General features: G+C 46.2%; 1 protein-coding gene and 1 pseudogene across 5 annotated transcripts; one reads left to right on the forward strand and one right to left on the reverse strand.

The window, feature by feature from the left end:
* Nucleotides 1–713: 713 nt before the first annotated feature.
* Nucleotides 714–24,992, forward strand: LOC110534903 (transcription factor SPT20 homolog). 5 transcript variants are annotated; one of them, XM_036989459.1, is made up of 20 exons: nucleotides 760–894; nucleotides 1,262–1,353; nucleotides 1,807–1,842; nucleotides 1,956–2,081; nucleotides 3,958–4,084; nucleotides 4,244–4,347; nucleotides 4,824–4,940; nucleotides 9,482–9,535; nucleotides 10,335–10,474; nucleotides 10,876–11,032; nucleotides 11,147–11,203; nucleotides 11,477–11,548; nucleotides 11,845–11,993; nucleotides 12,074–12,106; nucleotides 14,501–14,615; nucleotides 14,940–15,048; nucleotides 15,203–15,409; nucleotides 18,960–19,239; nucleotides 23,147–23,235; nucleotides 24,038–24,992. In XM_036989459.1, exons 2-20 carry the CDS (start codon nucleotides 1,351–1,353, stop codon nucleotides 24,142–24,144), a joined length of 2,082 nt encoding a protein of 693 aa, XP_036845354.1. In that variant the 5' UTR covers nucleotides 760–894; nucleotides 1,262–1,350; the 3' UTR covers nucleotides 24,145–24,992. The 5 variants fall into 5 exon arrangements, with proteins under 5 accessions (XP_036845351.1, XP_036845353.1, XP_036845352.1 ...); XM_036989456.1 differs by having other exon boundaries at nucleotides 714–811; nucleotides 10,876–11,203; XM_036989458.1 differs by having other exon boundaries at nucleotides 714–811; nucleotides 1,983–2,081; nucleotides 10,876–11,203.
* LOC118936903 overlaps nucleotides 24,978–25,622 on the reverse strand; it is a 66,202-nt pseudogene continuing 65,557 nt past the window's right edge.

The following is a 25,622-nucleotide window of genomic DNA, read 5'->3' on the forward strand; positions in this document are numbered from 1 at the left end:
TTAAAGGCACAGTCAACTTAGTGTATGTAAACTTCTGACCCACTGGAATTGTGATACAGTGAATTAATTATAAGTGAAATAATCTGTCAGTAAACAATTGTTGGAAAAAGTACTTGTGTTATGCACAAAGTAGATGTCCTAACCGATTTGCCAAAACTATAGTTTGTTAACAAGAAATGTGTGGAGTGGTTGAAAAACGAGTTTTAATGACTCCAACCTGGGTGTATGTAAACTTCAGACTTCAACTGTAGTTTTAGTTTGTGTCAGATTCCCTTTTTATATGTGCTTGAAAAGAAACCAATCCAATCTGAATGTAGGCCCCGCATGCTAACGAGGCCTACAAGTTGTCAAATATGCCTGTGCATAAGTGTCTACTCTTGGGTTACTTTTCAAACTCAACTCACTGATTTCTGAGATCAAACATGATCTGATATATAGTCCTAAACTATTGATTACTGTATAGGCCTAATCAGTTTACAGTATAATCTGTGCAGTGTGCACACAAGATTCTCCGTCTCAATGAGTAGCTAAATCAAATGTCAACATAATAAATCAATGTGCATATCTTATTAAAATAAAAAATATTGCGTACGTTTTAAAAAACAGTTTTTTAATTAATATATATATATATATATATATAATATATATAATTTATATTAATTTCTATCAATATTGCTGAATGAAAACGTTAGACAGGAGAGTAATTCCAAAGCATTTTCTGCTCTGGGAAGAGTTTTATTTCCTGTCTACTACCCTTACCGGAAGTGTAGCTTCTGTTGTCACACTGGACGAAAATGGCTGTTGCTGTGAGGTTGTTGTTTTCTTTTCTTTTTTCAATGAACGCACTGAAGTAATATATTGTTTTTAAGCATTGGAGTTAAGATCTACAATAAGGCAGGTCCATTCTACTGTTTTAGATTTGACTCTGGTTCATGCGTTTTTTTGTCCCAGCATGCTAACTTTTGCAGTTTCCGAAGAAGAAATGCTAGCAATGCTAACCTGCTAGCTTCGCTTGCCTGTCAGAATAAAGTTATCATGAAAATATCATGAAAATAACGCGATTTCTTCAAAATGTATTGATCGAAACTGAGTTATATTGTACAGACAGATATATTATACACTATTTGTTGAGAAATCGCCACACTATCGAACTTACCTGGACCGTATTTCTACCCGACCCGCTCAAACGATGGGTGTCTTTGCTGTTGTTGACATGTAGTTTGACCCGGGCTGTGTTTGGTGTCGGTGTGTGTGCATGCAGGGTTTGAATGGTCGCTCTATGGAGGTGACGGTGTGGGGCTAAGGACAGCTGCAAGCGGTCACTCACCCAGCTACCGGTGGCAGACAACGATGGTATGCATCTATTTTTTAAATTGATTTAACACGGCAAGTCAGTTAAGCACAAATTGTTGTTTACAATCACGGCCTACCGGAGAACAGTGGGTTAACTGTCTTGTTCAGGGGGCAGAAGGACAGATTTTTACCTTGTCAGCTCAGGGATTCGATCCAGCAACCTTTTGGTTATTAGTCCAACAATCTAACCACTAGACTACGCTGCCGACCCATCTATGATATCTCTGTGCGCCTATTGATTGACACTATAGCCAGTATCTATGTACGACTTGTGATCATGCCCACCCTAGCTATATCTGCTCGCTTGTGTTGACTCTTCCGCTTCCTTTGTAAAGTGTGTCTGCTAGGTAACCATGGCTACAGCTAGCAAGCTCACTATTTATCTGTGTTGCCCTGTGGCCAGAGAAGACAACTGAAGACTACAGTAATGAATTTCAAATGTTCTATTTGCAGAAGCAAGTTTTGGAATATGCATTGGATCGGGCTGAGGTAAAAGTTTGTATTTTTATATATATGTGTGTGTGTGTGTGTGTGTGTGTGTGTGTGTGTGTGTGTGTGTATCAGTTCAAATACATCAGACTTTTGTGTTTGTCTTCGTTCAGTACATTGTTGAAAGTGCTCGTCAACAGCCAGCAAAGAGGAGAGCGTTGTCCGGAGGGAGGAAGAGTCTATATCAGAAACTATACGAGCTCTACATCGAAGAGTGTGACAAAGAACCAGAGCTCAAGGTAACCAGGTCGAAGTCCAGTCATGTAGAAATAAAAGCATTTGACCTAAACATTGGACCCATTGACTTGTAGCTTCATAACAGAAAGGGAAAACCTGTGTTGTTATTGGAGACTTCAGTTTTCTTATTGTTTCCTACTGAACGTTGATCCCATTGACCCTGATGTCAATTCTGTGCCGGTACAGGGTCAATGTGGAGGCCAAATACAGGGGGTACCAGTACAGAGTCAATGTGGAGGCTATATGCAGGGGGTACCAGTACAGAGTCAATGTGGAGGCTATATGCAGGGGGTACCGGTACAGAGTCAATGTGGAGGCTATATGCAGGGGGTACCAGTACAGAGTCAATGTGGAGGCTATATACAGGGGGTACCGGTACAGAATCAGTGTGGAGACTATATACAGGGTATTACGGTACAGAGTCAGTGTGCAGGGGGTACCGGTACAGAGTCAATGTGGAGGCTATATACAGGGTATTACGGTACAGAGTCAATGTGGAGGCTATATACAGGGGGTACCGGTACAGTGTCAATGTGGAGACTATATACAGGGGTACCGTTACAGAGTCAATGTACAGGGGGTACCGGTACAGAGTCAATGTACAGGGGGTACCGGTACAGAGTCAATGTACAGGGGGTACCGGTACAGAGTCAATGTGGAGACTATATACAGGGTATACTGGTACAGAGTCAATGTGGAGGCTATACACAGGGTATTACGGTACAGAGTCAGTGTGGAGACTATATACAGGGTATTACGGTACAGAGTCAGTGTGGAGACTATATACAGGGGGTACCGGTACAGAGTCAATGTGGAGGCTATATACAGGGTATTACGGTACAGAGTCAATGTGGAGACTATATACAGGGGGTACCGGTACAGAGTCAATGTGGAGGCTATATACAGGGGTACCGGTACAGAGTCAATGTGGAGGCTATATACAGGGTATTACGGTACAGAGTCAATGTGGAGGCTATATACAGGGGTTACCGGTACAGAGTCAATGTGGAGGCTATATACAGGGGTTACCGGTACAGAGTCAATGTGGAGGCTATATACAGGGGTACCAGTACAGAGTCAATGTGGAGACTATATACAGGGGGTACCGGTACAGAGTCAATGTGGAGGCTATATACAGGGGGTACCGGTACAGAGTCAATATGGAGGCTATATACAGGGGGTACCGGTAGAGAGTCAATGTGGAGGCTATATACAGGGGGTACCGGTACAGAGTCAATGTGGAGGCTATATACAGGGTATTACGGTACAGAGTCAATGTGGAGGCTATATACAGGGTGTTACGGTACAGAGTCAATGTGGAGGCTATATACAGGGGTACCGGTACAGAGTCAATGTGGAGGCTATATACAGGGGTACCGGTACAGAGTCAATGTGGAGGCTATATACAGGGGTACCGGTACAGAGTCAATGTGGATGCTATATACAGGGGGTACCGGTACAGAGTCAATGTGGAGGCTATATACAGGGTATTACGGTACAGAGTCAATGTGGAGGCTATATACAGGGGGTACCGGTTAGTTGAAGAGTATTTTCCTATTGTCTCCCCGTTCAGAAGCCCTGGAGGACTGTGAATGAATCATCCTGCGTGTCAGTATTCACTGTTCCTGTAATCAGTGAATGATGATTGAGTATTGTTTTCCTGTTCTTCCTGGTTAGAAGATGTTTAGTAATGCCAATGGATTGTTATCAATAATCCTATAATATTTATTGTTAATGATTATGTCCGAGTCATTGAATTGATTGGTTCATGTCCTTCCCTGTGTAGAGGCTGCATAGGAGTTTGAATGCATCTTTGAATTGATACGCCTCTATCATTTAGTGATCGTTGATGGTTGTTGTTCTGTTCTTCCTGGTTAGAAGCTGCGTAGGAATGTCAACCTGCTGGAGAAGCTGGTGTCTCAGGAGTCAGTGTCTTGTCTGGTGGTCAACCTTTACCCCGGCAACCAGGGTTACTCCCTCATGCTCCTCGGCAAGAATGGATCTGGTGAGAGTCCGCGATCAATCGATCCTAACCGAACCCTTAAAATCACACACACAGTATATGCTGACGACACCACACTGTATGTAGGTATCATTGAATATCTGAGGTACTGTATGTTTCATTTTGGAAGGATGTTTATGTTTGTTTGTTTTTGTTTGCTAGACTCTGAGACGATCCGTCTGCCGTATGAGGAAGGACAGCTGTTGGAGTACCTGGACGCCGAGGAGCTTCCTCCTATCCTGGTGGATCTCTTAGAGAAGTCCCAGGTGTGTGTTCCTCCTATCCTGAGTAGTCCCAGGTGTGTGTTCCTCCTATCCTGAGTAGTCCCAGGTGTGTGTTCCTCCTATCCTGAGTAGTCCCAGGTGTGTGTTCCTCCTATCCTGAGTAGTCCCAGGTGTGTGTTCCTCCTATCCTGAGAAGTCCCAGGTGTGTGTTCCTCCTATCCTGGTGGATCTCTTAGAGAAGTCCCAGGTGTGTGTTCCTCCTATCCTGGTGGATCTCTTAGAGAAGTCCTAGGTGTCTGTGTGTGTTTGTATTGCCTCCCTGTCTCTCTGACTCCTTGTCCCCCCCCCCCTCTGACTCCTTGTCCCCCCCCTCTGACTCCTCGCCCCCCCCCCCTGACTCCTTGTCCCCCCCCTCTGACTCCTCGCCCCCCCCCCCCCCCCCGACTCCTCCCCCCCCACCCCTCTCTGACTCCTCCCCCCCCTCTGACTCCTTGTCCCCTCTCTGTCTCCTTGTCCAGGTGAACATCTTCCACTGTGGCTGTGTGGTAGCTGAGGTCCGAGACTACAGACAGTCTGGCAACACTAAGATGCCCTCCTTCCAGAGCAGACACGTCCTGCTACGACCCACCATGCAGGTAGGAACTATCAGAAATATAACGTAAAGAGGTAGGAACTATCAGAAATATAACGTAAAGAGCAGACACCATGCAGGTAGGAACTATCAGAAATATAACGTAAAGAGGTAGGAACTATCAGAAATATAATGTAAAGAGCAGACACCATGCAGGTAGGAACTATCAGAAATATAACGTAAAGAGCAGACACCATGCAGGTAGGAACTATTAGAAATATAACGTAAAGAGCAGACACCATGCAGGTAGGAACTATCAGAAATATAATGTAAAGAGCAGACACCATGCAGGTAGGAACTATCAGAAATATAATGTAAAGAGGTAGGAACTATCAGAAATATAATGTAAAGAGCAGACACCGTGCAGGTAGGAACTATTAGAAATATAATGTAAAGAGCAGACACCATGCAGGTAGGAACTATTAGAAATATAACGTAAAGAGCAGACACCATGCAGGTAGGAACTATTAGAAATATAACGTAAAGAGCAGACACCATGCAGGTAGGAACTATCAGAAATATAACGTAAAGAGGTAGGAACTATCAGAAATATAATGTAAAGAGCAGACACCATGCAGGTAGGAACTATCAGAAATATAACGTAAAGAGCAGACACCATGCAGGTAGGAACTATTAGAAATATAACGTAAAGAGCAGACACCATGCAGGTAGGAACTATCAGAAATATAATGTAAAGAGCAGACACCATGCAGGTAGGAACTATCAGAAATATAATGTAAAGAGGTAGGAACTATCAGAAATATAATGTAAAGAGCAGACACCGTGCAGGTAGGAACTATTAGAAATATAATGTAAAGAGCAGACACCATGCAGGTAGGAACTATCAGAAATATAACGTAAAGAGGTAGGAACTATCAGAAATATAATGTAAAGAGCAGACACCATGCAGGTAGGAACTATTAGAAATATAACGTAAAGAGCAGACACCATGCAGGTAGGAACTATTAGAAATATAACGTAAAGAGCAGACACCATGCAGGTAGGAACTATTAGAAATATAACGTAAAGAGCAGACACCGTGCAGGTAGGAACTATCAGAAATATAATGTAAAGAGGTAGGAACTATCAGAAATATAATGTAAAGAGGTAGGAACTATCAGAAATATAATGTAAAGAGGTAGGAACTATCAGAAATATAATGTAAAGAGGTAGGAACTATCAGAAATATAATGTAAAGAGCAGACACCATGCAGGTAGGAACTATCAGAAATATAATGTAAAGAGCAGACACCGTGCAGGTAGGAACTATCAGAAATATAATGTAAAGAGCAGACACCATGCAGGTAGGAACTATCAGAAATATAACGTAAAGAGCAGACACCATGCAGGTAGGAACTATCAGAAATATAACGTAAAGAGCAGACACCATGCAGTTAGGAACTATCAGAAATATAACGTAAAGAGGTAGGAACTATCAGAAATATAATGTAAAGAGCAGACACCATGCAGGTAGGAACTATCAGAAATATAACGTAAAGAGCAGACACCATGCAGGTAGGAACTATCAGAAATATAACGTAAAGAGCAGACACCATGCAGGTAGGAACTATTAGAAATATAATGTAAAGAGCAGACACCATGCAGGTAGGAACTATCAGAAATATAACGTAAAGAGGTAGGAACTATCAGAAATATAATGTAAAGAGCAGACACCATGCAGGTAGGAACTATCAGAAATATAACGTAAAGAGCAGACACCATGCAGGTAGGAACTATTAGAAATATAACGTAAAGAGCAGACACCATGCAGGTAGGAACTATTAGAAATATAATGTAAAGAGCAGACACCATGCAGGTAGGAACTATCAGAAATATAACGTAAAGAGGTAGGAACTATCAGAAATATAATGTAAAGAGCAGACACCATGCAGGTAGGAACTATTAGAAATATAACGTAAAGAGCAGACACCATGCAGGTAGGAACTATTAGAAATATAACGTAAAGAGCAGACACCATGCAGGTAGGAACTATTAGAAATATAACGTAAAGAGCAGACACCATGCAGGTAGGAACTATTAGAAATATAATGTAAAGAGCAGACACCGTGCAGGTAGGAACTATCAGAAATATAATGTAAAGAGCAGACACCATGCAGGTAGGAACTATCAGAAATATAATGTAAAGAGGTAGGAACTATCAGAAATATAATGTAAAGAGGTAGGAACTATCAGAAATATAATGTAAAGAGCAGACACCATGCAGGTAGGAACTATCAGAAATATAATGTAAAGAGCAGACACCATGCAGGTAGGAACTATCAGAAATATAACGTAAAGAGCAGACACCGTGCAGGTAGGAACTATCAGAAATATAATGTAAAGAGCAGACACCGTGCAGGTAGGAACTATCAGAAATATAATGTAAAGAGCAGACACCATGCAGGTAGGAACTATCAGAAATATAATGTAAAGAGGTAGGAACTATCAGAAATATAATGTAAAGAGGTAGGAACTATCAGAAATATAATGTAAAGAGCAGACACCATGCAGGTAGGAACTATCAGAAATATAATGTAAAGAGCAGACACCATGCAGGTAGGAACTATCAGAAATATAACGTAAAGAGCAGACACCGTGCAGGTAGGAACTATCAGAAATATAATGTAAAGAGCAGACACCGTGCAGGTAGGAACTATCAGAAATATAATGTAAAGAGCAGACACCGTGCAGGTAGGAACTATCAGAAATATAATGTAAAGAGCAGACACCGTGCAGGTAGGAACTATTAGAAATATAATGTAAAGAGCAGACACCGTGCAGGTAGGAACTATCAGAAATATAATGTAAAGAGCAGACACCATGCAGGTAGGAACTATCAGAAATATAATGTAAAGAGCAGACACCGTGCAGGTAGGAACTATCAGAAATATAATGTAAAGAGCAGACACCATGCAGGTAGGAACTATCAGAAATATAACGTAAAGAGGTAGGAACTATCAGAAATATAATGTAAAGAGCAGACACCATGCAGGTAGGAACTATCAGAAATATAATGTAAAGAGGTAGGAACTATCAGAAATATAATGTAAAGAGGTAGGAACTATCAGAAATATAACATAAAGAGCAGACACCATGCAGGTAGGAACTATCAGAAATATAATGTAAAGAGCAGACACCATGCAGGTAGGAACTATCAGAAATATAATGTAAAGAGGTAGGAACTATCAGAAATATAATGTAAAGAGGTAGGAACTATCAGAAATATAATGTAAAGAGCAGACACCATGCAGGTAGGAACTATCAGAAATATAATGTAAAGAGCAGACACCATGCAGGTAGGAACTATCAGAAATATAATGTAAAGAGCACAACCTTAAAGGGATACTTCATGATTTTGGAAATGTCTCTGTCCAGTATGAAGGTAGTTTCGTGAGCCAATGCTAACTAGCGTTAGCGCAATAACAGTGGATCTATGGACATATCTGTTAGCATGCTAGTAGATACCCATAGACACATACACACACATAATACCCCCACTTTGAATACCATTGCTCTAGAACCATAGACATTAATGGGTAGAACAGACACCATGCAGGTAAGAACCAGGAGAACAAGTACTAGAAAATGTACTTTTAACAAGGCACACCTATTAATTCAAATGCATTCCAGGTTACCTCATGAAACTGGTTGAGAGAATACCAAGAGTGTGCAAAGCTGTCATCAAGGCAAAGGGTGTCTATTTGAGGAATCTCAAATATAAAATATATTTTGATTTATTTAACACTTTTTTTTGGTTACTACATGAGTCCTAATGTGTTATTTCATAGTTTTGATGTCTTCACTATTATTCTACAATGTAGAAAATAGTCAAAATAAGGAAAAACCCTGGAATGAGTAGGTGTGTCTAAACTGTTGACTGGTACTGTGTGTCAGTAGAACCTGCCATGCAGGAGAAGGAGAAACCTGATCGTTATGTCAGTGATGATTTGCTATCAGAATGAAGTGCAGAAGCTCTCCCGAGTGGCGCAGCGCTCTGAGTCACTGCATCGTAAGTGCTTGAGGCGTCACTACAGACCCGGGTTCGATCCCAGTTACAGCCGGCCGTGACAGGGAGACCCACGAGGCGGCGCACAATTGGCCCAGCGTCGTCTGGGTTGGGGGAGGGTTTGGCCGGCCGGAATTTCCTCATCTCATCTCGCTCTAGCGACTCCTTGTGGCGGGCCGTGACCCTGCAAGCTGATTTCGGTCGCCGACTCGATGGTGTTTCCTCCGACACATTGGTGCGTCTGGCTTCCGGTTTAAGCGAGCAGTGTGTCAAGAAGCAGTGTGGCTTGGCGGGGTCGTGTTTCCTAGGACGCGTGGCTCTCGTCCTTCGTTTCTCCCCAGTCCGTAGGGGAGTTGCAGCGATGGGACAAGACTGTAACTACCAATTGGAAACCACGAAATTGGGGAGAAAAAGGAGTAAAAGTACAATAAAAATGTATAAAATAATGATGTGAACATTTATTCCAAAATAGCCTTCAATCAGTACAGCTTGGAACGTGTTGGATACTAAATTCTGACCTTTGACCCTGCTATCCCCAGACACTGATCTGTGACGTCCATGCCATGACCAGTGACCACCACAAATGGACACAGGTGAGTTACCGAGGTCATACGAACCTGATCACACCAACAAGATGGTATAGGAACACTGTTCTGAGATTCAGTGATGGGGACTTGACAGGTTTATTTAGTTTAGTTTTCTCATCATCCCCCTTCATCTTCACTTCTTTTCCTCTCTTCTCCTTTCCTCTCCCCCTCCACCCTTCTTGCATGTTCCTCCCTTATCACCGCCCTCTTCATCTATCCTCCCTTATCACCTCCCTCTTCATCTATCCCCCTTATCACCTCCCTCTTCATCTATCCCCCCCTTATCACCTCCCTCTTCATCTATCCCCCGTATCACCGCCCTCTTCATCTATCCCCCCTTATCACCGCTCTCTTCATCTATCCCCCCTTATCACCTCCCTCTTCATCTATCCTCCCTTATCACCTCCCTCTTCATCTATCCCCCCTTATCACCGCCCTCTTCATCTATCCCCCCTTATCACCTCCCTCTTCATCTATCCCCCTTATCACCGCCCTCTTCATCTATCCCCCCTTATCACCGCCCTCTTCATCTATCCCCCCTTATCACCTCCCTCTTCATCTATCCCCCCTTATCACCTCCCTCTTCATCTATCCCCCTTATCACCTCCCTCTTCATCTATCCCCCCTTATCACCGCCCTCTTCATCTATCCCCCTTCTCTTTCCCTTCCTCTCTCTTCCGCTCTCCCTTTCTCCCCCACCTCCTCTCCTCTCTTGTTCTCCTCATCTCTCCTCTCTCCTCTTCTCATCTCCTCTCTTCTCCTCTCATCTCTCCTCTCTCTCCTCCTCCTCCTCTCTCCTCTCCAGGACGATAAGTTCCAGTTGGAGAGCCAGTTACTGCTGGCCACAGCTGATCCTCTGTGTCTGGATCCATCTATCTCTGTCACCTGTACAGCCAACCACCTGCTCTATAACAAGCAGAAGATGAACACTCACTCTATGAAACGGTACACACACACACACACAGACACAGACACACATACAGACACACACACACACACAGACAGAGGCACGCTACATACACACAGTCACCTGAAAACACACGCACACCTGCACTAGCTATTCTGCATACCTGATCTCCAGCTGTTCTGCGAGACACACACAGAGGCACACACACAGAGGCACACACACAGAGGCACACACACAGAGGCACACACACACAGACACACACACAGAGGCACACACACACACACACACAGAGGCACACACACACACACACACAGAGACACACACACACACACACACACAGACACACACACAGAGGCACACACACACACACAGACACACACAGACACACACACACAGACACACACACACACACACTGACCTGTCTCTCCTCTTTCCATAGTTGTTTTAAGCATCACTCTCGGGCGGCGCTGAACCGTCAGCAGGAGCTGTCCTACCTGCCCACGCCCCCCCAGCTGCGTCTCTATGACTACCTGCAGAGGAGGAAGGAGAGGAAGCCGGCCCCTTCGATAGACCTGAAGATCTCCAAGGCCGGAAAAGTTGAGATCACAATTACCCTCCAATTTACAAACACCTTTTTCCAAATCCAATCCCGACAACACACTGAGTTCAGACGGACCTCTCACCGTTCTGTCCCCTTCTCTCGTTTACAGTGTGTGGACATGTGGAAACAGAGCAGCTGCCAACTCACTGTCCCCAAGGAGATTGATGTGAGTCTTTTCTCGACCACGCCCACCTGTCTGCCACGGCCGTTGTCGGTCAGTGACTGCTCAGTCATTTCAGGAAGTGATTTAAATAAAAATACCTTTTTTTTTTAAATAAAATAGTTTCTCCTTTTTCAGCTTATTGAGCACATTGAAAATAGATGCCAATTTTTTTATATATATAATTTCAGTTTACTTCCGGAATTGACTGACTTTAATTGGAATTGAGCCCTGAGTTATTGAGTAGTGTTCATGCTCAGACTGTCTCTGTGTTCCCAGGTAGAGAAATATGCAGTGGTAGAGAAGTCAGTGAAGTTGCAGGAATCTCAGCCCACTGTCTGGCCTGCAGAGGTAAGACTTCTCACTTCCTGGTGTCACACTCTTTATCTTCCCCTCTTACTGACCCACTGTCTGGCCTGCAGAGGTAAGACTTCTCACTTCCTGGTGTCACACTCTTTATCTTCCCCTCTTACTGACCCACTGTCTGGCCTGCAGAGGTAAGACTTCTCACTTCCTGGTGTCACACTCTTTATCTTCCCTTCTTACTGACCCACTGTCTGGCCTGCAGAGGTAAGACTTCTCACTTTCTGGTGTCACACTCTTTATCTTCCCTTCTTACTCCCCCCCCCCCCCCCCCGCCCGGACAGGAAGTGATAGATGACTATACGTTTGAGTGTGAGGTCGGGGGCCAGAGGACCAAGGTGTCCATCTTCCAGTCGGTGGGCGACCCTCTGGTCTACGGAAAGATCTACTGCGCTGAGGAAGACAGCAGCGACCTTCACCTCGTACATCCAGCGTAAGGAGTGGGGGAGGGTGCAAACCCGCAGAGGAACATCATATTTTGACTGGCTTTGACAGTGTCTTTCTTCCCACCAGGTTCCTAATAGGCTCAAAGAGAGATGCTGATCGGTAAGTGACTTGTCTCTTTGTTCTTTCTGAAAACATTTGTTCTCTGTTGTAGGGCGTTGACTGTGTTGTAGGGCGTTGACTGTGTTGTAGGGCGTTGACTGTGTTGTAGGGCGTTGACTGTGTTGTAGGGCGTTGACTCTGTTGTAGGGCGTTGACTGTGTTGTAGGGCGTTGACTGTGTTGACTGTGTTGTAGGGCGTTGACTGTGTTGACTGTGTTGTAGGGCGTTGACTGTGTTGTAGGGCGTTGACTGTGTTGTAGGGCGTTGACTGTGTTGTAGGGCGTTGACTGTGTTGTAGGGCGTTGACTCTGTTGTAGGGCGTTGACTGTGTTGTAGGGCGTTGACTGTGTTGTAGGGCGTTGACTGTGTTGACTGTGTTGTAGGGCGTTGACTGTGTTGTAGGGCGTTGACTGTGTTGACTGTGTTGTAGGGCGTTGACTGTGTTGTAGGGCGTTGACTGTGTTGACTGTGTTGTAGGGCGTTGACTGTGTTGACTGTTGTAGGGCGTTGACTGTGTTGACTGTGTTGTAGGGCGTTGACTGTGTTGTAGGGCGTTGACTGTGTTGACTGTGTTGTAGGGCGTTGACTGTGTTGACTGTGTTGTAGGGCGTTGACTGTGTTGACTGTGTTGTAGGGCGTTGACTGTGTTGACTGTGTTGTAGGGCGTTGACTGTGTTGACGGTGTTGTAGGGCGTTGACTGTTGATTGTGTTGTAGGGCGTTGACTGTGTTGACTGTGTTGTAGGGCGTTGACTGTGTTGTAGGGCGTTGACTGTGTTGACTGTGTTGTAGGGCGTTGACTGTGTTGACTGTGTTGTAGGGCGTTGACTGTGTTGACTGTGTTGTAGGGCGTTGACTGTGTTGTAGGGCGTTGACTGTGTTGACTGTGTTGTAGGGCGTTGACTGTGTTGACTGTGTTGTAGGGCGTTGACTGTGTTGTAGGGCGTTGACTGTGTTGACTGTGTTGTAGGGCGTTGACTGTGTTGACTGTGTTGTAGGGCGTTGACTGTGTTGACTGTGTTGTAGGGCGTTGACTGTGTTGACTGTGTTGTAGGGCGTTGACTGTGTTGTAGGACGTTGACTGTGTTGACTGTGTTGTAGCGCGTTGACTGTGTTGTAGGGCGTTGACTGTGTTGACTGTGTTGTAGGGCGTTGACTGTGTTGTAGGGCGTTGACTGTGTTGTAGGGCGTTGACTGTGTTGTAGGGCGTTGACTGTGTTGTAGAGCGTTGACTGTGTTGTAGAGCGTTGACTGTGTTGTAGGGCGTTGACTGTGTTGTAGGACGTTGACTGTGTTGACTGTGTTGTAGGGCGTTGACTGTGTTGACTGTGTTGTAGGGCGTTGACTGTGTTGTAGGGCGTTGACTGTGTTGACTGTGTTGTAGGGCGTTGACTGTGTTGTAGGGCGTTGACTGTGTTGTAGGGCGTTGACTGTGTTGTAGGGCGTTGACTGTGTTGTAGGGCGTTGACTGTGTTGACTGTGTTGTTTGACGTTGACTGTGTTGACTGTGTTGACTGTGTTGACTGTGTTGTAGGGCATTGACTGTGTTGTAGGGCGTTGACTGTGTTGACTGTGTTGTAGGGCGTTGACTGTGTTGTAGGGCGTTGACTGTGTTGTAGAGCGTTGACTGTGTTGTAGGGCGTTGACTGTGTTGACTGTGTTGTAGGGCGTTGACTGTTGTAGGGCGTTGACTGTGTTTACTGTGTTGTAGGGCGTTGACTGTGTTGTAGGGCGTTGACTGTGTTGTAGGGCGTTGACTGTGTTGTAGAGCGTTGACTGTGTTGTAGGGCGTTGACTGTGTTGACTGTGTTGTAGGACGTTGACTGTGTTGACTGTGTTGACTGTGTTGTAGGGCGTTGACTGTGTTGTAGGGCGTTGACTGTGTTGTAGGGCGTTGACTGTTGTAGGGCATTGACTGTGTTGTAGAGCGTTGACTGTGTTGTAGGGCGTTGACTGTGTTGACTGTGTTGTAGGACGTTGACTGTGTTGACTGTGTTGTAGGGTGTTGACTGTGTTGACTGTGTTGTAGGGCGTTGACTGTGTTGTAGGGCGTTGACTGTGTTGTAGGGCGTTGACTGTGTTGACTGTGTTGTAGGACGTTGACTGTGTTGACTGTGTTGTAGGGCGTTGACTGTGTTGTAGGGCGTTGACTGTGTTGTAGGGCGTTGACTGTGTTGTAGAGTGTTGACTGTGTTGTAGGGCGTTGACTGTGTTGTAGAGTGTTGACTGTGTTGTAGGGCGTTGACTGTGTTGACTGTGTTGTAGGACGTTGACTGTGTTGACTGTGTTGTAGGGCGTTGACTGTGTTGACTGTGTTGTAGGGCGTTGACTGTGTTGTAGGGCGTTGACTGTGTTGTAGGGCGTTGACTGGTGTGTGTGTGTGTGTGTTTTCCAGGTTTCTATCCCAGTATAAAGGTGTGTATGAGCAGGACGTGAAGTGCCAGGTGAAAATGTCTCGGAACTCCGGCATCATGGGACAGAACCAACTCTCAGCCAGTAGCGAGACAGAGGTACACACCACAACACACTGTAGAACCAACTCTCAGCCTGACAGAGGTACACACCACAACACACTGTAGAACCAACTCTCAGCCTGGCAGAGAGACACACCACAACACACTGTAGAACCAACTCTCAGCCTGGCAGAGAGACACACCACAACACACTGTAGAACCAACTCTCAGCCTGGCAGAGAGACACACCACAACACACTGTAGAACCAACTCTCAGCCTGGCAGAGAGACACACCACAACACACTGTAGAACCAACTCTCAGCCTGGCAGAGAGACCGAGCTTGTTGTTGATTCACTTAATGCCCGTTGTGTGTCCCCAGGTGGATGGTCTATCAGCCTTGGTTCAGTCGTCAGGTGTGTTGGGGAAGGGGGTGAAGCACCGGCCTCCCCCCATCAAACTACCCTCCGGGTCGGGCAGCAGCTCCTCAGGTTACCCCCCTCTCTAACCAGCCTGGAGGTCTGCGGCTGCATCTCATACCAGAAAGTTGTTCTTCTCTACTTGACATCTGATTGGTGCTTCTACTTTCTCCCATCTCTCTCTCTCCCTGCTCCCTCTCTTCCTCCTCTCCTCTCCTCTCTCCAGGTAACCTGTATAGTTCAGCGCAGGCTACCAGTGGTCTCCTTAAGTGTCTTACGCCCCCCCCAGGAACAGGCCCCGGCTCAGCCAAGCCCCAGTCTCTGAGTAGGAAGCACTCTGTGGAGCTGGGGCAGGGGTTACAGCTGGGGGGGCAGTTGGGACAGGTGGGGCTGTTGTCCCCGGCAGCCCTATCTCCCATGGCGTCGACACAGAGTGAGTACCTGACCAGTCTGTCAAATAGTCAGTCAGTCTATCAAAAGGTCAGTCAGTCTATCAAACAGTCAATCATGTGTGAAAGATGGTGCCAACAGCGATAGCTTACGAGTTCCAACCCAATCAGAGAAAGCTTACGAGTTCCAACCCAATCAGAAAAGGCTTACGAGTTCCAACCCAATCAGAGAAGGCTTACGAGTTCCAACCCAATCACAGAAGGCTTACGAGTTCCAATCAGAGAAGGCTTACGAGTTCCAACCCAATCAGAGAAGACTTACGAGTTCCAACCCAATCAGAGACGGCTTACGAGTTCCAACCCAATCAGAGAAGGCTTACGAGTTCCAACCCAATCAGAGACGGCTTACGAGTTCCAACCCAATCAGAGAAGGCTTACGAGTTCCAACCCAATCAGAGAAGGCTTACGAGTTCCAACCCAATCAGAGACGGCTTACGAGTTCCAACCCAATCAGAGACGGATCGACAGTTACTAACCTCCATTTAGACTTCAAATATGACTTAATCTCCGGCTCAGCTGTTCCACTGTTCATACCCGACCCCATTCCTTTGATCCATGTGCTGTCAAAATGCTGCAGCCATATACGCGGGAGACGAGGTGAAGTCCTGGTGAAATTGAGGTTAAGAAAGAAACCCGAATGATGTTCCCCTCCATTTTCAAATGTCCAGTCACTGGAGAATAAGATGGATGAGCTTCATTCGAGAGTCTCCTACCAGACGTAAAAAAAATAAAAATAAAGTTTTATTTTTAAAAAATAAATTTACCCCTTTTTTCTCCCCAATTTTGTGGTACCCAGTTGGTAGTTACAGTCTTGTCTCATCGCTGCAACTCCCGCACGGACTCGGGAGAGGCGAAGGTCGAGAGCCACGCGTCCTCCGAAACACAACTGCTTCTTGACACAACGCACATCCAACCCGGAAGCCAGCCGCACCAATGTGTCGGAGGAAACACCGTACACCTGGCGACCTGGTCAGCGTGCACTGTGCCCGGCCTGCCACAGGAGTCGCTAGTGCGCAATGAGACAAGAATATCCTTGCCGGCCAAACCCTCCCCTAACCCGGATGACGCTGGGCCAATTGTGCTTCTCCCCATGGACCTCCCGTTCGCGACAGAGCCTGGGCTCGAACCCAGAATCTCTGGTGGCACAGCTAGCTAGCACTGCACCACCCGGGAGGGACTCCTATCAGAGAGGCTTGAACAGCTTCAATATTATGTGTCTGGATGATGACACTGTGCACGTAGTACTCTGTAGATTCTCCATGCAGTGGCAGCAGGACGGCCGACTTCGAAGGAATACAAGGGGAGGTGTTTTATCATAAATAACAGCTGCTTCTAGTGTGAAGGAAATCTTGAGCTTTTGCTCACATGATATATAGAATACCTCATGGTAAACTGCAGACCCTTTAATCTACCAAGAGAGTTGTCATCAGTAATTATCACGGCTTATCTACATTCCTCCACAAGCCAACACCACTCTGGCAACTCAATCAACTGTATGGGCCCATAAAACAAACAAGAAACCTTTGACCCAGAGGCAGCGTTTCTGGTGGGCGGGGACTTTAATGCGGGTAGGCTTAAAACCGTCCTTCCTCACTTCTACCAAATACGTCTCCTGCACCACTATGGGGGCGCTAGACCACTTCTATTCTTCCCACAGAAACGCACACAAGGCCCTCCCTCGTCCTTCTTCTGGCAATTCTGACCATGACTCCCATTGTCCTGCTTCCAAAACAAAAGCTCAAACAGGAAGTACCAGTGATGCGTTCAATAGGGAAGTGGTCAGACGAAGCAGACGCGAGGCTACGCGACTGTTTTGCTAGTACAGAACTGGGATATGTTCCGTGATTCAACCCACCACATCAGTCACGGGCTTCACCAATCAGTGCATCGATGATGTCGTCCCCACAGTGACTACAAGAGTGTATCCAAACGGAACATCGGGGCTCGTTCTCAAATCGTGCGCAGACCAGCTGGAGGGTGTCAGTCTGTAATCCCAGCATGTTTCAAACTGATCACCATCGTCCCTGTTCCCAAGAGCTCCTTAGGTTACCTGCCTAAATGCACTCACAGATGTAATTATGAAGTGCTTTGAAAGGCTGGTCGTGACATTCACATCAACAGCATCAATAGAGACACCGTAGACCCACTCCGATTCGCATACCGCCCCAACAGATCCAACAGATCCCCAACAGATTCAACAGATCCCCAACAGATCCAATCTCATTTGCACATCACAGTGCCTCTCCCACCTGGACAAGAGGGGAAATAACTATGAGAAGGCAGTTCATAGAAAATGAAACTAGATCCCCTACATATGGGATTGAAACTAGATCCCCTACATATGGGATTGAAACTAGATCCCCTACATATGGGACTGAAACTCGATCCCCTACATATGGGACTGAAACTAGATCCCCTACATATGGGACTGAAACTAGATCCCCTACATACTGGACTGAAACTAGATCCCCCTACATGCTGGTCTGAAACTAGATCCCCCTACATGCTGGTCTGAAACTAGATCCTCCTACAACATACTGGTCTGAAACTAGATCCCCCTACAACATACTGGTCTGAAACTAGATCCCCCTACTACATATTGGTCTGAAACTAGATCCCCCTACAACATACTGGTCTGAAACTAGATCCCCCTACAACATACTGGTCTGAGACTAGATCCCCCTACAACATACTGGTCTGGAACTAGATCCCCCTACAACATACTGGTCTGAAACTAGATCCCCCTACAACATACTGGTCTGAAACTAGATCCCCCTACAACATACTGGTCTGAAACTAGATCCCCCTACAACATATTGGTCTGAGACTAGATCCCCCTACTACATACTGGTCTGAGACTAGATCCCCCAGAAGAGGTTCTCTTTTGTACTGTTCAACCAGTCCAGTAAATGTGTAGGAGGATTAATGTTATCTAATAACTTGATGTAATACATGGTTTTGGTAACATGTTACAAATGCTTACTATGTAACCAAGTTGTAACAGTATATACCTGTTTGTGTAATTACCATGAACCCCCTCTTGGCCCGGACCCCTTCTTCTCTTCCCCCTCTTCTCCGTGACCCTCTCTTCCCCCTGACCCCCTCCACTCTCCCCCCTCTTCCCCCTGACCCCCTCTTCTCCCCCATCTTCCCCCTGACCCCCTCCACTCTCCCCCCTATTCTCTCCACCCTCTTCCCCCTGACCCCCTCTTCTCTCCCCCTCTTCTCCCCCCTCTTCCCCCTGACCCTCTCCACTCTCCCCCCTATTCTCTCCCCCTCTTCCCCCTGACCCCCTCCACTCTCCCCCCTATTCTCTCCCCCCTCACCCCCTCTTCTCTCCCCCCTATTCTCTCCCCTTCTTCACCCTGACCCCCTCTTCTCTCCCCCTCTTCCCCGTGACCCCCTCTTCTCTCCCCCTCTTCCCCCTGACCACCTCTTCTCTACCCCCTCTTCTCTACCCCTTCTTCTCCATGACCCCCTCTTCTCTACCCCACTTTTCTCTCCCTGACCACCTCTCTCTCTCTCCTCTCTCAGGATCGGGGACCCCGAAGCCGTCCACCCCCACCAACACCCCTTGTTCCACCCCTCACCCCCCCGACTCCCTCCTTTCCCTCCCTCCCTCCGTCACCCCCACCCCTCCGGACCCCCAGGCCCTCCTGACCCCCCAGCAGCAGCTGTCCCTGTCCCAGGCCCTACCCGTAATGACCATCCCTCTACCCACCATGATAACCTCCATCACAACAGGAACCAGCTCCTCTCAGGTCATGGCTAACCCTGCTGGACTCAACTTCCTCAACGTGGTGGGATCTGTCTGGTAAGGATCTAATACTCTTAATAGATAATAATAATATTAATAGATATGAATAGAGTGTTATCCAGACAGAAAAGAGAAATAGGCATACATTTTTATTTTGATTTAGAGCCATAAAGAAATTGAATAATGTAACTGAGCAAACCAGAAACCAATAAATAATCAATAAATTACATTTAAAACAATACTTTTAAATCATTTTAAATATAACACATAGGAAAGTTGTGCTAGACTATGGCAGATGAAGAATCAATATCTATTTTTAGACAAAGTATTTATCGGGTCAATATGTTATATGTTAGTGTGTTATGTCTGTTTGTAACAGTGTGTTTTATATATAATATATATATGTGTGTAAAATATGTTCGTATTATAAATTGTATTTTAATGTTTAAGGACTCTTGGAAGATTAGTTCAAATGAGGACTAAAAGAGATTAAAATCAAAACCTAGTTGTTTTAAAACCTCTCCTCCAAGGACCTTTTTAGTTTGATTCTATTACAAAGACAGGACCGAAACCTGATGCTAATGGTCATGAAACCCTCGACTAGGTCAATCTGGCAAGCTAGTTCAGGGATAAAATGGTGTAATGTCTGGGGATCCCTGAGCCTTGACTAGGTCAATCCGGCAAGCTAGTTCAGGGATAAAATGGTGTAATGTCTGGGGATCCCTGAGCCTTGACTAGGTCAATCCGGCAAGCTAGTTCAGGGATAAAATGGTGTAATGTCTGGGGATCCCTGAGCCTTGACTAGGTCAATCCAGCAAGCTAGTTCAGGGATAAAATGGTGTAATGTCTGGGGATCCCTGAGCCTTGACTAGGTCAATCTGGCAAGCTAGTTCAGGGATAAAATGGTGTAATGTCTGGGGATCCCTGAGCCTTGACTAGGTCAATCCGGCAAGCTAGTTCAGGGATAAAATTGTGTAATGTCTGGGGATCCCTGAGCCTTGACTAGGTCAATCCGGCAAGCTAGTTCAGGGATAAAATGGTGTAATGTCTGGGGATCCCTGAGCCTTGACTAGGTCAATCTGGCAAGCTAGTTCAGGGATAAAATGGTGTAATGTCTGGGGATCCCTGAGCCTTGACTAGGTCAATCCGGCAAGCTAGTTCAGGGATAAAATGGTGTAATGTCTGGGGATCCCTGAGCCTTGACTAGGTCAATCCGGCAAGCTAGTTCAGGGATAAAATGGTGTAATGTCTGGGGATCCCTGAGCCTTGACTAGGTCAATCCGGCAAGCTAGTTCAGGGATAAAATGGTGTAATATCTGGGGATCCCTGAGCCTTGACTAGGTCAATCCGGCAAGCTAGTTCAGGGATAAAATGGTGTAATGTCTGGGGATCCCTGAGCCTTGACTAGGTCAATCCGGCAAGCTAGTTCAGGGATAAAATGGTGTAATGTCTGGGGATCCCTGAGCCTTGACTAGGTCAATCCGGCAAGCTAGTTCAGGGATAAAATGGTGTAATGTCTGGGGATCCCTGAGCCTTGACTAGGTCAATCCGGCAAGCTAGTTCAGGGATAAAATGGTGTAATGTCTGGGGATCCCTGAGCCTTGACTAGGTCAATCCGGCAAGCTAGTTCAGGGATAAAATGGTGTAATGTCTGGGGATCCCTGAGCCTTGACTAGGTCAATCCGGCAAGCTAGTTCAGGGATAAAATGGTGTAATGTCTGGGGATCCCTGAGCCTTGACTAGGTCAATCCGGCAAGCTAGTTCAGGGATAAAATGGTGTAATGTCTGGGGATCCCTGAGCCTTGACTAGGTCAATCCGGCAAGCTAGTTCAGGGATAAAATGGTGTAATGTCTGGGGATCCCTGAGCCTTGACTAGGTCAATCCGGCAAGCTAGTTCAGGGATAAAATGGTGTAATGTCTGGGGATCCCTGAGCCTTGACTAGGTCAATCCGGCAAGCTAGTTCAGGGATAAAATGGTGTAATGTCTGGGGATCCCTGAGCCTTGACTAGGTCAATCCGGCAAGCTAGTTCAGGGATAAAATGGTGTAATGTCTGGGGATCCCTGAGCCTTGACTAGGTCAATCCGGCAAGCTAGTTCAGGGATAAAATGGTGTAATGTCTGGGGATCCCTGAGCCTTGACTAGGTCAATCCGGCAAGCTAGTTCAGGGATAAAATGGTGTAATGTCTGGGGATCCCTGAGCCTTGACTAGGTCAATCCGGCAAGCTAGTTCAGGGATAAAATGGTGTAATGTCTGGGGATCCCTGAGCCTTGACTAGGTCAATCCGGCAAGCTAGTTCAGGGATAAAATGGTGTAATGTCTGGGGATCCCTGAGCCTTGACTAGGTCAATCCGGCAAGCTAGTTCAGGGATAAAATGGTGTAATGTCTGGGGATCCCTGAGCCTTGACTAGGTCAATCCGGCAAGCTAGTTCAGGGATAAAATGGTGTAATGTCTGGGGATCCCTGAGCCTTGACTAGGTCAATCCGGCAAGCTAGTTCAGGGATAAAATGGTGTAATGTCTGGGGATCCCTGAGCCTTGACTAGGTCAATCCGGCAAGCTAGTTCTGGGATGCAATAAAATGGTGTAATGTCTGGGGATCCCTGAGGATAGGGTTTTGAAAACCACTCTGCTCTGTGCTTCTACACCTGCATTGTTTGCTGTTTGGGGTTTTAGGCTGAGTTTCTGTACAAACACGTTGAGATATCAGCTGATGTAAGAAGGGCTTTATAAATACATTTGATTTGATTCTACCTACTCTATTTGTCTGGTTCTACAGGAACCTCGTAAAACTTACGGACGATTAGTAAAGGTTAAACCAAGTTTATTCACCCAGTGGGCCGATACAGCTGATTAAGACAAATGCATATATTTCCACCAGGGGTAATATATATATATATATATATATATATATATATACACTCCAGTTTGGATGGAGTATCCTCCTTCTCTCTAAACATTACATCTTTATTACTAGGCAGGAAGTTAAGTGATATGGGCAATAAACTGTTCCTTCCCCTTTAACGTGACCTCGACCTCGACCCCCCCCCCGCATTCCTCACTAATCCACATCTCTCCGTCAGTGCCAACGTCTGATTGTCTCTCCTTCGCTCAATACGTTCCTCCACCATACACCTTTCTCCTACAAGATACCCATTAACCTCTGGTGGTAAGGGTTCTGTAGGCGCTAGGATCTGTCTAGTACAGCTTCTGACTGGAGACGCTAGACTAAATAAGTCTTGTCTGGGTTATACCTCAGTCTGTCTTGTCTGAGTTATACCTCAGTCTGTCTTGTCTGGGTTATACCTCAGTCTGTCTTGTCTGGGTTATACCTCAGTCTGTCTCTGTCTTGTCTGGGTTATACCTCAGTCTGTCTTGTCTGGGTTATACCTCAGTCTGTCTTGTCTGGGTTATACCTCAGTCTGTCTTGTCTGGGTTATACCTCAGTCTGTCTCTGTCTTGTCTGGGTTATACCTCAGTCTGTCTCTGTCTTGTCTGGGTTATACCTCAGTCTGTCTCTGTCTTGTCTGGGTTATACCTCAGTCTGTCTTGTCTGGGTTATACCTCAGTCTGTCTCTGTCTTTTCTGGGTTATACCTCAGTCTGTCTTGTCTGGGTTATACCTCAGTCTGTCTTGTCTGGGTTATACCTCAGTCTGTCTTGTCTGAGTTATACCTCAGTCAGTCTTTCAGTCTTGTCTCTAAGCCTTGTCTGTCATTATAGCTCAGTCAACTCCATGTCTCCCCCCTCTCGCTCTCTTCCTGCTAGGTCTGCAGGGTGATACAATAAAACAATTTGGCAGGAGGTTAGGAAGTGCAGCTCAGTTTCCACCTCATTTTGTGGGCAGTGAGCACATAGCCTGTCTTCTCTTGAGAGCCATGTCTGCCTACGGCGGCCTTTCTCAATAGCAAGGCTATGCTCACTGAGTCTCTCTCTCTCTCTCTCTCTCTCTGTGTCTGTGCAGCAGTCCCCAGACTCTGATGACTTCCAGTCAGATGTTGGGTCCTGGTCTCAACCTGAGTGGTCTGGGAGGACTGATGCCTACCACACCAGGTAACACAGACCGCCTACCACACAGTCAGGTAACACAGACTGCCTACACACAGTCAGGTAACACAGACTGCCTACACACAGTCAGGTAACACAGACTGCCTACACACAGTCAGGTAACACAGACTGCCTACACACAGTCAGGTAACACAGACTGCCTACACACAGTCAGGTAACACAGACAGCCTACCACACAGTCAGGTAACACAGACAGCCTACCACACAGACAGCCTACCACACAGACAGCCTACCACACAGTCAGGTAACCCCGTCTGTTTTGCCCCATAGTTGTGTACGTATCTTGTTGCTAGACAACCAACCCGTCAGTTTTGTTGCTAGACAACCAACACGTCAGTTTTGTTGCTAGACAACCAACCCGTCAGTTTTGTTGCTAGACAACCAACCCGTCAGTTTTGTTGCTAGACAACCAACCCGTCATAAAGTCATGTTCCGTTGCCTTGAAATGTTAAAGCTGCAATATGTCACTTTTTGGGTGACCTGATCTAATTCACATAGAAATATGAGTTATAGATCTGTCCTTCTCATTGAACGCAGGTCTAAGAAGCAGTAGATATGTTCGTTGTGGGTTATTTCTATGCTTCCCGTGTTTAAGTTGAATTTTTCCGTCTTCACAGCAGTTTAAATAGTGCAATGATTCTCTACAATTTTAGAAAATCTTTAAATTACAGGATGGCAGGAAATGACAGTAACCTGTTTTGGCCAGCTGGTTGCTGCCTTGGCATGTTAAATGACAATAACTTATTTCCTCCCTCTCCCTCCCCCCCCCTTTCTCTCCCTCCCTCAGTTGCAATTCTTGCACCACCAAATGCAGCAGCAGCAAATGGCTATGGGGGGGACGGGCCCTCAGGGGGCGTCGCCACGGCTACATACCGCCAGCCAACCAAGAAGTAAGACCAAGAAGAGCACCTCCCCAAATCATGATGACGCCCCCCCCCCCCCCCCCAACCAAGAGGAGCACACCACAGCCCCTCCCCAAATCATGATGGCCCCCCCCAGCCAAGAGGAGCACGCCGCAGCCTCTCCCCAGCCAAGAGGAGCACACCACAGCCCCTCCCCAAATCATGATGGCCCCCCCCCAGCCAACCAAAGAGGAGCATGCCACAGCCCCTCCCCAAATCATGATTGAGAGAACTTCACCCAACCCCTATACGTCTCTATAGTGTACTCCTACCCCAGTCTCATTTAGGAGACTATAGGCAAAAAATACTTTTCCTTTCGTCCATTTTGTAGCTGGGAGATGATGTAATAATAACTGTTTGGTTGGCGTGCCAACCACTTCCTGACAACCTATTATTTAAATGATTTAGAAGATGGTTCTTCCTACCAGCCTGCTGTCCTGTTACTTCCTCATATGACGTCACGGTGTCGTCTACGGGGCCGTGGATTGAAACAGAGCTCCTGGATGGACAACAGCTACTGGTTCTGTGTGTATCTGAAATGCCATCCTATCCCCTTACTTTTGACAAGGGCACTATGTAGGGAATTACGGTGGTATTTTCAGACACGGATGATCTAACAAGATGACTCATTTTCCCAGCATGCAATGCGGAGTGCAATTTTTTTTTAATAATAAGGCATTTCCTTGTGGGGGTGGAAGGGGGCGGGATTAAGAAGAGTATATTCATATTAGAAATCATGTGACATTTCTGGGACAGAAATGAAATGGTCTTTGTCAGCAGTTTTATTGTGTAATAAAGAAGAAACTATGTATATATTGACAGGAAAATACATCTTTTAAAGAAAAAAAAAGTGTGTTTATTCCGCTGTCTTGACGCTCTGTAGGAATTTGTCGATGAGTTTGCAGATCTCTCGATGTCTCGTCGTGGCCCGGCTGATACAGTCCTGAAGCTTCTCACCCGATAATGATGTACCGCCGCCTGGAGAAGACGAGAGTTTAGCATAGACACAACAGTTGACCTATAAACTTGAGTTATTTTAAGAGGGGCCATAAAGAAGTATATTTGGGGGTAGGGTTTAAGGGTTGTTTTGGGACTGGGGAAGAGGCTAGCTAGTGGATTCTTAGGGACTGAGTTGGAAAGAAAGGTGGATTTGGTATTGGGCAGTGAAGGCAAGGAAGGGGTTAACCAGAAGTGGGTTGATTGGGGCCTAGTGAAGTGGTTGGTTTCAGACTGGTTTAAGGGTTGATTGGGGTCTAGGGAAGTGGTTGGTTTCAGACTGGTTTATTAAGGGTTGGTTGGGGCCTAAGGAAGGGGTTGGTTTCAGACTGGTTTAAGGGTTGATTGGGACCTAGGGAAGTGGTTGGTTTCAGACTGGTTTAAGGGTTGATTGGGGCCTAAGGAAGGGGTTGGTTTCAGACTGGTTTAAGGTTTGATTGGGGCCTAGGGAAGGGGTTGGTTTCAGACTGGTTT

Source organism: Oncorhynchus mykiss, chromosome 10 (assembly GCF_013265735.2).
Source record: "Oncorhynchus mykiss isolate Arlee chromosome 10, USDA_OmykA_1.1, whole genome shotgun sequence".
Taxonomy (NCBI): Eukaryota; Metazoa; Chordata; class Actinopteri; order Salmoniformes; family Salmonidae; genus Oncorhynchus; species Oncorhynchus mykiss.

What these genes read in the sequence shown, in the direction of transcription:
- LOC110534903 (XM_036989456.1), top strand. An exon ending in CCACTGTCTGGCCTGCAGAG is followed by an intron (nt 11,549 to 11,844) that starts GTAAGACTTCTC and finishes CCGCCCGGACAG; the next exon opens with GAAGTGATAGATGACTATAC. An exon ending in CAGCCAGTAGCGAGACAGAG is followed by an intron (nt 14,616 to 14,939) that starts GTACACACCACA and finishes GTGTGTCCCCAG; the next exon opens with GTGGATGGTCTATCAGCCTT.